At 36.3% G+C, this 14,417-nt stretch overlaps 1 protein-coding gene across 1 annotated transcript; it reads left to right on the top strand.

The window, feature by feature from the left end:
- The first annotated feature begins 527 nt into the window (after positions 1 to 527).
- On the top strand, positions 528 to 9,942 carry LOC125777567 (uncharacterized). Its single transcript, XM_049452660.1, has 2 exons — positions 528 to 1,278; positions 9,878 to 9,942. The coding sequence occupies exons 1-2, from the start codon at positions 528 to 530 to the stop codon at positions 9,940 to 9,942; spliced, it is 816 nt and encodes a 271-aa protein (XP_049308617.1).
- The last annotated feature ends 4,475 nt before the right edge of the window (positions 9,943 to 14,417 follow it).

Below are 14,417 nucleotides of genomic sequence, written 5' to 3'. Positions count from 1 at the left end.
ACCATTTCATTCTTATTACCTCTGAAAGTGAGGAGAACTAAAGCAATAACCACTATGGTATTTAAAAAATAATAATAAGTGAAGTGACCATTCCAAATCAAAAAGTTTACAATGAATCCACCATCCTCTACACCGCAAGATGAAGCAACTACATCAACAACTATCGAAAACCCAATGAGTCATATACCCAAGCATGATGTTACTGTTTTTGGTGTGTCTACTGATTTGACTGATCTTAATTTACCAACCCATCTGGATATCTTGAGATATTATTTTTACTTAAGCGAACGTGCTAGAACAGAACAAAAAAAGTTTTCCCATAAATCATTCACTATTCAAGTACAAGATAAGTTGATTGGAATTTGGGAAAAACTTGGTATGGAAATAATGCTGAAAAAAAGTGTATGTAATAAATTGAATAAATTGCTTGACAAGTATCAAGAGCAAATCAAGAGAAGAAACAACACCCAACAATTTACAGAGTATGTAAAATCTCTGGAAACAATTCTTTACATTGGAACATGTAAATGCGATTTGAAGGCAGCTCCATGTACATGTGGCTGAGTTTCCGAACGCCTCAAAGAGTTCATGCAAAATACACAGAGAGATACGATTGTTTTAACTATGCCTTGGTATGTGACAGATTTGGTGTGCCTGACAGAGTAGCATCAGCATTGGGAACCGCTCGTTTGCAAGATTTTAAAATTAAAGATAAGCATGGGAAACCTATCATCATGGATAAATCGAAAGTTCGCAGAGAAAAAGAGAAATGCAGACAAGAAGTGCTTCGCAAACGGTTAGATGATACCAATTTGTTAGCGTTTTCATTCGATGGCAGAAAAGATGATATTTTAACGATAGATAAAATTGATGAGAATTATCATACTAGGATGGTAAAAGAACCTCATCTTGTTATTTTGAGAGAACCCAATTCTGAATTGATTGGTTACGTAAGACTGGAACATGAAACCGCTGAATACAAAACAACCAAATTAAATGGTTTTTTCAACGATAAAAATATATCACTGGATACATTAATTGAAATATGCACTGATGGTGAGCCAACAAACACTGGCCCACACGGTGGAATTATACGACGATTCGAATTGCTGTTAAAAAGACCATTGCATTGGTTTGTTTGCCTTCTACACTTCAACGAACTTCCGTTTCGGCATTTGTTTGAAGCTTTGGATAAATCAACCAGCACTGAACCAAGATCGGCAACCGGAACACTGAGCCGTCAAATCGAAACTTGTGAAACTCTTCCGGTAAGTTATTGCTATCACTCATTTATTATAATTGTCAACCATTTTTAATTATTTTATTATTATATATTTTTAGGTGGTGGACGGCTTCCAGAAAATTTAGTTGCAAAATATGCCCCCTGCTCCAGAAAAAAAAGAATTTTCCACCGATTCGAAGTACTTATACGACATGGCCCATGCAATTTCTAGCGGCGTGGTTCCGGTGGATCTGGCTAACATCAAACCAGGGAAAATTGTACATTCTCGGTGGCTCACCAAGGCCGCTAGATTATTGCGATTATATGTGACAACGGAAAATCCAGATGCAAATTTAAGAATTCTGGTTGAATTTATAATTAAATATTATGTGCCAATGTACTTCAATATCAAGTATTACAGCTCTGTCGTGTACGGCAGTGCATTATTTTTCAAGTTCATTGGTTGGTCACGATTTCTAGAACCTCGTTTACGCAAAATTGTCAATCAAGTAATTAAAGATAATTCATATTATGCGCATTCAGAAAATATCTTGTTATCAATGTTGTTTGATGATAGGAAAGAAAAGCGCGACTGTGCCATCAAGAAAATTCTACGCTATCGAACCGATGTTGACGAGCCAATGGAACTTAGAATTTATAAAAAACCAGATATAAATTTTAATTGCTTAAGTTATACAGAAATGATCAATTTGAATGATGTAAATATCGTATTTGAACCACCATTCACGTGAAGCATTCCGTACGATACATTGAAAGAATATTTAAATCAAGATGATCCACCGTTTAATGATCCAAAAATTCCATCACACATACAAGGAACGGAACGACATGTTCAATTGCTAGCTAGCGTTTCCAAACGGGTTATACCGGAAAATGTAGAGGCTGTTATGTCGACGACATTAGAGAGCCGTGCGAAATTGCACAGACTTGAAAGTAAAAAAGACTTCAAACAATAATTTTTTTAGTTTCTTTTCTATAATTCACTTAAATTTATTTTTTCATTTACATATGTCCTGACTAAATAAATTTCTTAAGCAGTCTCCGACTGTCACTTGTGCTGAGTGGTTCTCTTTTTTTCGCAGCGCGTTTTCTCATAGTGTTCGTATACACGTGTTTTCAGTTTTTCAGTTTACATTATCTTTTTCTTCTTTGAAACTCCTACCTGATTTGGATTTTGTGTTAAATTTCTTGACATCTGGTAATTAAAGCTAAAATGCCCTCTGGGCCCCCCATCATTGGGTTTAATCGGTTCGCCTTGCTAGCCGAAAACTCCAAAGTTAAAAAGAAAAAAAAGAAAGCTTCAATTTGCAAAAATATAGATCTTTTCCGTGAACTCCCCACGGTGCAAAAAAGTAATCCTAAGTTTGTGGTGCTAGAATCCCTTGATACGAATAAAACTTTATCTCAACATTCGTGTTTCGCGGTCCACCGGTCTATCAATATAATTAGCAAAGAAATTCTTTTTTTTTTTATAGTGCAAGTGTTGCAGAGAAATTCCTTGCCTTAAAAGAATTATACGGCATCTGCCCAGTCAAAGCAAAATATCACGAGCACTTGAATTACAACAAGGGAACTGTTTACGCACCTTTTCTTAACAACGTACCCGAAAATGAAATAGTGAATGAATTGGCAGCCCAAGGCGTGGTGGCCGTGTACAAATTTCAAAAGAAAATTAATGAACGAATGCAACCGTCCGGTGTTGTACTTCTTACATTCGATCGTTTTCATATTCCTGAAAAATTGGAAATTGCTTGGTGCAACGTGCGAGTGAGACAATACGTTCCTTCCCCAATGCGCTGTAAAAATTGTCAAATTCTCGGACATACCACCAAATACTGCAAGCGAGCCCCAGCATGTGAAAACTGCAGTCTACCCCCTCACTCCCCTGAAATTTGCAAGCGCACATTTTGCGCCAACTGCTCCTCCGACCACCCGTCTTCGTCCAACAAATGCGAAAAATACATTCAAGTCAAAGAAATATTAAAGATAAAAGTAACAAAAAAATGCACCATGAGAGAAGCCATCAACATTCACAAAAACTCTTCGCCTTTATTTTCGGAATCATCTCCTTCATTCTCCTCTGTCGTTATACAACCTGAAACAAACACGCAGCACATGCAAAATCATACAATAACTAACCCATCCAACCTCCAACAATATCCCAATAATAACTCCAAGCAACAAAAAACACAACCTTCATTCTCTCTCAACTCATCGCAATCACCTCAGTCCAACACAATTGTACCCAACAATAACATCATTGCTTCACACTCTCGCCCACACACCATCAATAGCACGACTAATAGTAGAAACACTCAAAAACGCTTCCTTCCTTCCTTCCTTTTCCTTCCTTATCGGCAAAATGTGTGCACAGTCAAAAACGTGGTAAAAACGCAGAAATCAGCCATCTTTGCTTTGTTTTCATTTGAACAATGTTGCCATTGCCCAATACGCATATATAGTTTTGAGCACATCTTTGTTTTCAATTACAATTTTTTACAATATAAAATATCAAAACTAAAAGCAAACTATTAAAAATAGTTTATATATTTATAAATAATAGCATTCGACTCTGATTTTGAGTTATTTTAAGAAAATTTCAAACATATTGAACAGATTGAATTATAAAAGTTTATAATTACTGCAGTATATCGATATTGGCAACCTTGCGTTGTGAGAGAGCAATCAGCTGAGACGTTTGCGACGGCAAAAATCCAAATGTCGCAGATTCTCACGTCAACGTCACGTCAACGTCACGTCAACGTCAACGGGAGTAGCGTTTTTCACTGTTCAGTTACATTGCGCGCCCATAAGATAGGTCGTCCCAGCTGACACGACCCACGATTCTGCTTTGTTCACTAACCAGTCTATAACAATGATCCACCACGCCTTATAACTCAAAACAAAGAATCGCTCAATAGCTACTCGCAAAACCAATATTCACCACAGTCCAACGATCAGCCACAAAATATTCTCCCACAAGAAATCGATATATCGTCTCTTACTTCGGTATACAATTCTCTCGCTAACTCTTCTCTTGACATAACAAACATTGATGACAATTTCCAAATTAACTTCGACAATTACAATATGAATCTCCGTAACTCTTCAGACGCCGCAATGGCATCTGACGAAGACTCTTAAATTTACCTCAACAAAAAAAAAACATTTATACTAACTCTTATATACCTTTATATAACTTTACAACAAAACTCTTACTTTTTCTTTCACAATGACTTCCATAATGCAATGGAATATAAAAGGATACTCTAATAATTATGAAGAACTTCAACTTATACTGAAGCAATACAATCCGTCTATTATATGCTTACAGGAAACCCACATACCCTCGAATGTAGCACCTCACCCACCTAAAGCATATACAGGCTATTTCCACAACTTAGCGCAAAACACGACAGGCAAGCAAGGAATTTGCGTGCTCATTAAAAAAGACATACCCCACAAACAAATTAGCATAGTGTCAAATATCTCTACAATTGTGCTGGAAATAAACATAGGGTTTAAACTTTCACTGATATCCATGTACATCCCTCCAGACCAGAACTTCAATTCGAAAGATCTGTTTTCAATAATTGATAATATTCCAAGCCCTACGTTAGTATTAGGAGATCTAAATTCCTGGAGTCCTCTCTGGGGCTCATCTGTAGCAAACTCAAGAGGTAAAGCACTTGAAGATGTTATACTAGCTTCAAACCTGACGGTTCTTAACGACGACTCGCCTACACATTTTTCAACCCACCAAAGCTTTACAAACATAGATATCACACTTTGTTCAGCGAGTCTTGTACCTAAATGCAAATGGACAATTTTAAATAACTTACATGGAAGTGATCACTTTCCAATTTTCACGACGGTAAATTCTAGCATATATGTCAAGAAAACAACTAAAAGACCAAGATTTATCACCGAACTAGCCGACTGGTCGATGTTCCAAGAAAGCTGCGTTTCAGAGTCATCCAAAATACCAGTATCAAGTAACGTAAATAAAGAAGAAGCAAATATAAAAACTATTATTAGATCTTCTGCTCATCTGTGCATACCACAAACGAAGACAACTTTTCACAGACCCGCCGTTCCGTGGTAGAACCGAAATCTAGCTATACTTAGAGCTAAGAAACAAGAATTGTGGGCAATATATAAGAAGAAAAGAACTGAATCCAACTTTATTAATTACAAGAAAGCCAACGCGGCTTTCAGATACCAAGTAAAGGCAAACAAAAGAACTAGGTTAGAAGATTTTACATCTGCAATCAACCCCAATTCTCTCCCTAAGCAAATTTGGCGTAACGTTAGGACGCTGACAGGCGATTTACGACAAAGCAAAATCTCTGTGATGTACACAGAAAGCGGCATTATCTCCTCTACGGAAGAGATGGCGAAACATTTTTCTTCTACTTGGTCTGAATATTCCAAAGACCAGAACTTTGCACCAGATTTCATTGCAGATAAATTAGATTTTGTATCGGAATATAACCCATCTAAAATCTCAGCTTCCGCTAAAATTATTGAAAAGGATATCACAATGACAGAGTTCGATGAAGCTGTTCAATCGGCTAAGGGGAAAACCCCCGGTTACGACAGAGTATCCTACCCAATGCTTAAAAATCTACCAATCAGCACAAAAAATAGCGTACTTAAACTTTTCAATACTATTTTTGAAACAGGCGTCTACCCACAGAGTTGGAAAAATGCAGACATCATCCCCATTTTAAAACCTAGCAAGCCCTTAGATCAAATTAGCAGTTATCGACCGATTTCATTGTTGTCATGTCTCAGCAAAACGTTAGAAAAGATAGTAGCAAAGCGAATCATGCATACCACAAACGAAGAAATAAACATATCAGTCACAACCAGGTAGCCTTTAAAAAAGGGCAAGGTACATCTGACGCACTTCTCCACTTTGAACATTACTTGTCAACCGCCCTCTCGAATCGAAATCATGTATCAGTTTTAAGCTTAGATTTCGAGAAAGCGTTTGACAGAATCGGTGCTCACGTAACGGGTGAATTTTTTGAGGTTAGGATTTTCATGCATTAGTATTTGACAGATCACGTGGGATTTCAGACATGGTGTCAAAGAGAAAGATGCTCAGTATGCTTTGACATTTCATCATGAATAGACTTACTAACGAGCAACGCTTGCAAATCATTGAATTTTATTACCAAAATCAGTGGTCGGTTCGAAATGTGTTTATCGACAAATTTTGTTCAGCGATCAGGCTCATTTCTGGTTGAATGGCTACGTAAATAAGCAAAATTGCCGCATTTGGGGTGAAGAGCAACCAGAAGCCGTTCAAGAACTGCCCATGCATCCCGAAAAATGCACTGTTTGGTGTGGTTTGTACGCTGGTGGAATCATTGGACCGTATTTTTTCAAAGATGCTGTTGGACGCAACGTTACGGTGAATGGCGATCGCTATCGTTCGATGCTAACAAACTTTTTGTTGCCAAAAATGGAAGAACTGAACTTGGTTGACATGTGGTTTCAACAAGATGGCGCTACATGCCACACAGCTCGCGATTCTATGGCCATTTTGAGGGAAAACTTCGGACAACAATTCATCTCAAGAAATGGACCCGTAAGTTGGCCACCAAGATCATGCGATTTAACGCCTTTAGACTATTTTTTGTGGGGCTACGTCAAGTCTAAAGTCTACAGAAATAAGCCAGCAACTATTCCAGCTTTGGAAGACAACATTTCCGAAGAAATTCGGGCTATTCCGGCCGAAATGCTCGAAAAAGTTGCCCAAAATTGGACTTTCGAATGGACCACCTAAGACGCAGCCGCGGTCAACATTTAAATGAAATTATCTTCAAAAAGTAAATGTCATGAACCAATCTAACGTTTCAAATAAAGAACCGATGAGATTTTGCAAATTTTATGTTTTGTTTATGTTTTTGTTTTTTAAAAAAAGTTATCAAGCTCTTAAAAAATCACCCTATAGTTCTTAGGCAACTCAAAAGTTGGCAAACGGGCAGAAAAATCTACAACATAGTGAAAAGTCTGTTAAATCATCGCACGTTTAGGGCCAAAATAAACAACAAGTACTCTGATAGAGTACATCTATATAACGGCATACCTCACGGCTCGCCTATCTCCGTAATTCTTTTTATCATTGCCTTCAATGAAATTAGCAAAATAATAAGCAAACAGGGACTAGAACATACTCTTTACGCAGATGATGTCTTGATTTTTTCAAAAACAAACTGCGTATCCCAAACCCTGAATAGGCTATCGATTGTTATGGATGAAATCTATATCTGGTCAAAAAGGTCAGGAGCTAGTCTATCTTACGGAAAATCAAATTTTCTACAATATGTAGAAAGAAAAATTGTCAAAACTTTAATTTTGTATATAGAAATTACAATATTACTAACGCTAAATATCTCAAAATTTTAGGTATTATTTTTGATAAGTCTCTTAACTTTAAGGAACATTGTAAATATATAAGAAAAAAGCTTAACGCTAGATTAAACATCATAAAGTACTTAACCTCTAAGCACAGTAAAATACACCCAGATACTCTTATAAATATAACAAAATCTTTGCTATTGTCAGTGATTCACTACGGTCTACCTATTTATGGACAGTGCGCTAAAAGTACAATATCGATTTTATCTGCACCCTATCACAACGCGATTCGTAGGAGTCTTCGAGCCTTTCCTACAACACCAATAAAAAACCTGCTGGCAGAGTCTGGTCTCCTTTTCATTGGCGAACGTTATAAGCAAAGCCTTCTCAGCTTAATAAGTAAACTATACTTCACAAACAACGCGATTCTGCACAAAGACGTAGCAAATGTAGCCAAAAGAAGACGTCGGATGAAGACACCTTCAGCTATATATAATGCATTACAGAACGCGAAGGAAGCTAACATCCTTTACAATCCTACGCTTACTAAATCAACAAAATTTTCTCAGTGGATGCTCCCTCCATCCGTTTTTATCTCGGTACTTTTAGACTACCCTAAACAATCAACGAGCCTCACAATATATCAAAAAACTTTTTTGGAATTGAAAAGCAACTCAGAGAGAAAAGGCTGGAAGTTCTTATTTACGGATGGCTCCAAAACAACTCAATCGACGTCCTTTGCAGTAGTATCTGAGAAAGGGAAGGTTATCAATTTGGGACTGCTTTTCCCGCACAGCTCGGTTTTCGGGGCTGAATTAATCGCCATATACCATGCTATTATGCACTCTACAACAGCTAAGGGAAAATATATAATCTGCTCCGACAGCAAGTCGTCCGTCGCTGCGCTGCAAAACCCACACAATAAAGAGCCTCTTATAGAAAGTTCAAGAGATCTGTTGATACAAAAATAAAAATCATGTGGGTACCCGGCCATTGTGGCATCATCGGAAACGAATATGCAGACATCGCAGCTAAAGAAGTCTACCAGACACCCTGTATATACTTCGAGCCTCTGGTAAAAACAGACATCATTCGACAAATAAACAACCACGTTACGAAACTAACTGCGACTAACTGGCAAACGTATCAACATGGATACAAAGTTTACAATCAAAATCGCATCAAGCCAACACTCCCGGTCTCAGCGACGGCAGATCAACTTCGTATTACCACCAGATTACGACTGGGTCACACAAAGTTAACGCACGAATATTTGTTAAAAGGGGAACCGCCTCCTTATTGTGCAGCGTGCAACTGCGCACTGTCCATAAAACATATCCTCGATGAGTGTATAAAATATAATAATGCGCGAGTCAATATATTTGGAAATGAATTGCCCACAAATATGCTAAAGACCTTAGATATTGAAAACATAAAAAAAATCTTTAACTTAGTTTACCAAACTAACCTTTTGCACCTTGTTTAATCATTTATTTACTTCGATACTTATTTTTTTAATATTATCTTATTCTAGAGTATTCTATAATAAAATATAAAATCTTTTAGTAATAAGTCAAGCCGATAGTCTTAGTTACTAGTTGCCTTGTTAAATGTAATGTAATTATTTATAATTATAGTTCATAAAAATAAATAAATAAATAAATAAAAAATAAATAAATTTCTTAAGAGAAAAAATAGATATTGTTATAAATAAATAAATAAAAATAACGAAAAAACATAGCCATTTAGCCGATTTTTTCATGTAAAGGCCAAAAATGGTGATTTTTTGAAATGATTGTATGGGGAACCCCCCAGGGGAGTTTCAGGGGGTGTGCCACTGGCAAGGGTGGATCGGCCGTCCAAAGTTAGTGGGGGTCGGTCATACATTTGGACTCGATTGGAGCACTCTAAATGGGTCAAAGTGGGATTTTTCAAAATTTGCCCCTACCCAAAGTTTCTTATTTTGATCCCTAGAATACGATTTTCACAGGGCAATGAGCGATTTTTAAATCGACCCGCCCTAATACATATATAAAGTAGAGCAAACGACGTGTGAGTAATCGAGCGTTCGCTTGCACCATTCTGTAGCGAATTTGTGTACACGAAAACCATTCTTACGAATATTGGTGGGTGTTTAAATGAGTTAAGCATCCACCCCTTCTACCCGCTAAAACTGACCCATCCTAATGAAACAGCGCAATTCACCACAGGATGCCACCATGTTATAACACACCACACTCGCACCAACCCAACCAACAAAAGCAATGGACAATGGGGAAGCTGACACATTCGATCTCTACCAACCGGGCATCAACAATTCGTTCTAAACATTCGATCTATACAAGCCGCACAATTCGATCTAAACAATTCGACAAGTCAATCCGCTACCAAAATTCGATTGCCCACTGCGCCGCGTAAACATCAAAGTTTTTAATACATTCATTTCTGCACTGCGCCGCAACAAAAGTTCCCACGCGCTAGAAACAACTTTGGGTCAACCCAATTCCTGTGAGCAGCATCGTATTTTCAACCCAACAACATTTGTCGCTGCGTTTAATTAAATATATCTATATGTATATACATATTTAATAGTTATTGTACTTTAATTATAATAAAATTAAAGTAATTGTGCACCACATTACCGTAGTATTTTTATTAATCGCGAGTGTAAGTTGATTTTGAATACCCTCAAATTGAGTGGTTTAAACATGGTCCTTCGAGCCTTACCGAAAGGCACCTTCGGATTTTCGTAAAGGAAAAATACTGTATATTAAAACCAATTGTGTACACGAAGACAAAAATATAGTGCAGTAAAGTAATAAGGAAACAAAAACCACAATAAACATACATATAATCATATACTCTTATGCACATATGTACCTGTGCGGTGAACAAAAACCAAAAACTGTGCAATGAAAAAAAAAACACACACACACAAGTGCAGTGATCCTAATAGAAACAATACTAAACAATCAAAAGAGGTCTGCGAACAGAAAACATATAGACATTAGACCTTTGCTAAAAGATTTAAATAAATCAAGTGCGGTGAAGTGACAATAAAAAATAACTAATAACTTTACATACATTTGTAACATGTACAACATATAGACAAACAAACAAAAAAGCGCTAAGATTATAAAACAGAAAGTGCAGGGCCAACAAAAAAAAATAAAATAAAATAAAATAAAACAAACAAAAAAAAGCTTGAAAAACAAAAGTGCAGTGTGCCAAACAAAAAAATATACCTAAAAATACAAACATATTTACAACAAAAATAAATGTAAGTGCAAGAAAACACAAACAAAAAACACTGTGCTCTCCTGCTGCAAAACAAATACATTTTACGTATATACCAACAAATTAAACTGGCGCGAATTTAAAACAAAATAAAATAAACAATTTCAACAAGAAAAAAATAACACAGGCAACCGGGCGCGAAAACCCAAACTAAAACTATATCAATACAACAAACACTATTCGGGCGCGAACAGAAACAAAAAACAAACTACAAACAACAAACACAACAGGTCCAACCAACTGAGAGAAGCGGAGGAGCAAAATTGGCGGGAGAAACATACATACGTATATTACAGGCGCACTTTATTTACAAAGGGAATACCAAGTGAGCGTATCAAGTCCTTTAATATATAATATGTACACATATACATAATATTAAATATCTATGTAACTATTCGAAGCTTACTTACTAGCGTAATTTACAAAAACCATACAAATTCAAACATTTCTTTTCGAAAAATTTCCAGCAGTACCCCTTATGTTTTATAAAGCATTAAGCACGACTGCATACAATAAGTAAGCCAAGGCAAAAATAGTCGAAAATATAAAATAAAAGACAAAACCGGAAAATAAGTATATTATATCTGCATATATACATATATAGCAAAACATATTTCCAAAGTGCATATTCACATATTCTCTCACTTTTTGAAAAAAATATAATAACATTTATATACAAATATACGGAAAATAATCTGCCAGTGACACTAGCAAAATCTCATACATATATTACATATTAACACATTAGTACAATCAAATATTCAAAGACCATATTGGCAACTATCCGGCAATACCCCTTGTTCTTTGGCAAACAAAAACAAGCAGGATTGCATACAAAAGCAAATTGATCTCTCTAACGAGCTCTCAATTGCTTAAGTACAAAAACATAATTATAAATACATACAAACTAATTGTTCATACTTATGTAAATAGCGCATTGATCTCTTCAACGAGCTCTCAATTGCCCAAAACATAAGTACGTACATACATATGTATATTCAAGTCCGAGTATTAGGGTGTACCTATATAGAAAATTTCGGACATCATATATTTTAATATATAAAAAAGGTGGTTTAAAAGCAATTAACAATTCAAAATAAAATATAAATAATAATAATATTGGAATAACATTGCAAATAAATAAAAAACGATTTAATTAAAGATACGTTTTTTACCGATATAATCTAAAAACAAAAAAACTCTTGAAAAGAGTATTCAATTTATTATACTTTATCGCTTCTAACGGGTGATTTTTTTGAGGTTAGGATTTTCATGCATTAGTATTTGACAGATCACGTGGGATTTCAGACATGGTGTCAAAGAGAAAGATGCTCAGTATGCTTTGACATTTCATCATGAATAGACTTACTAACGAGCAACGCTTGCAAATCATTGAATTTTATTACCAAACTCAGTGTTCGGTTCGAAATGTGTTTTATCGACAAATTTTGTTCAGCGATGAGGCTCATTTCTGGTTGAATGGCTACGTAAATAAGCAAAATTGCCGCATTTGGGGTGAAGAGCAACCAGAAGCCGTTCAAGAACTGCCCATGCATCCCGAAAAATGCACTGTTTGGTGTGGTTTGTACGCTGGTGGAATCATTGGACCGTATTTTTTCAAAGATGCTGTTGGACGCAACGTTACGGTGAATGGCGATCGCTATCGTTCGATGCTAACAAACTTTTTGTTGCCAAAAATGGAAGAACTGAACTTGGTTGACATGTGGTTTCAACAAGATGGCGCTACATGCCACACAGCTCGCGATTCTATGGCCATTTTGAAGGAAAACTTCGGACAACAATTCATCTCAAGAAATGGACCCGTAAGTTGGCCACCAAGATCATGCGATTTAACGCCTTTAGACTATTTTTTGTGGGGCTACGTCAAGTCTAAAGTCTACAGAAATAAGCCAGCAACTATTCCAGCTTTGGAAGACAACATTTCCGAAGAAATTCGGGCTATTCCGGCCGAAATGCTCGAAAAAGTTGCCCAAAATTGGACTTTCCGAATGGACCACCTAAGACGCAGCCGCGGTCAACATTTAAATGAAATTATCTTCAAAAAGTAAATGTCATGAACCAATCTAACGTTTCAAATAAAGAACCGATGAGATTTTGCAAATTTTATGCGTTTTTTTTTTTTAAAAAGTTATCAAGCTCTTAAAAAATCACCCTTTATTACAATACCATAAATCAGTTCACACTGAGAAAATCTTTACCAGTATTTTAATATACAAATATACAATATAATAAAAATGGTTAATTACGAAAAAATTCAAAATACACCTGCAGGAGCTATACGCTCAAAACTGGCTATTAAATTCATTTCACAAAGTGACAGTTTATTAAGATACTGCACTAGATTTGCCTCTTTGCCGATTCATGAAAACTCTGAATCGTTATTAGAAATCAAAAATCAAAATCTTACAAATTTTTGGACTCGCTTCCAAGCGGCTCATGACGCCATTTTAGATTCTGACGATTCAGAAACACACAATTTCAAATCCTCGGCTTACGCAATATACGAAAACTGCTTAGACCAGTACCAAGAAACAAAAGCGATGATCTTCGATCAATTAAAACTCATTAAAGCAATTGCACCTACTCCCCACAGTGGAGTAGAGCTGCCACAAATAGAAAGTCAAAAGGCAAGTTCCGGCATCCACCTCGAGTTGTCGCCATGTGACACAGAAACATTCTATGGAGGTTATGAAGAATGGCCGTCCTTCCGGGACATGTTTACAGCCGTTTACATCAACCATCCAGAACTATCAAAAGCACAAAAATTGTATCACCTCCGATACAAGACAAAAGGTCAAGCAGGCGTTATAGTAAAACAGTTCGCTCTTAATGACGATAATTTCAAGTGGGCTTGGGAAGCTCTAAAAGCTATATACGAAAATGAAAGAATACTGGTCGATAAACAAGTAACGACACTACTAAACTTGCCTAAAATCAAGAAAGGAACAAGTGAAGAATTTGTAACACTACAATCCACTGTTTCTAATTGTTTGTCGACTCTGTCGACACAAAATATTCCCACAGACAGCTGGGACCCAATTCTGGTAAACATTTGCACCGCCGCATTACCAGAAAAGTCGTTACTTCTATGGGAGCAATCGCTCTCATCTCGAAAAAAGTGCCCAACGTGGCAACAAATGAAAGATTTTCTCACCACCCAATATGAAATTGCGGAAAGGTTAGAAGAAAACATAATAAAAAATAAGAACATTAAACACGACTTCAATGCAAGCTTCAATAGACCCCAAGCTAGAAGCAAAAACAAATCAAACATAATTTTTAACAAAACACAAACGTTCACATCCGAACAAATAAAACATACGTCATGCGAACTATGTAAAAGAGGGCATAAACTTATATCTTGCCAGAGGTTTAAAAACTTAAATATTAACGAAAGGAACAACTTTGTCAGGTCAAAAAGACTCTGTACAAACTGCTTGTCCCATACACACAATCTTAAAAATTGCAAAAGCAAATATAATTG

This window comes from Bactrocera dorsalis, chromosome 3 (genome assembly GCF_023373825.1).
Source record: "Bactrocera dorsalis isolate Fly_Bdor chromosome 3, ASM2337382v1, whole genome shotgun sequence".
In the NCBI taxonomy this organism is placed as follows: domain Eukaryota; kingdom Metazoa; phylum Arthropoda; class Insecta; order Diptera; family Tephritidae; genus Bactrocera; species Bactrocera dorsalis.
The sequence above is the reverse complement of the archived record's forward strand: the minus strand, read 5'-3'. Positions and strand labels throughout refer to the sequence as shown.

Excerpts from the sequence above, each read along its gene's own strand:
- LOC125777567 (XM_049452660.1), top strand. The coding sequence starts at position 528 with ATGCGATTTGAAGGCAGCTCCATGTACATGTGGCTGAGTTTCCGAACG. Across the intron at positions 1,279-9,877 it reads AACTCTTCCGGTAAGTTATT|CAATGGACAATGGGGAAGCT; the intron begins GCTATCACTCAT and ends AACCAACAAAAG.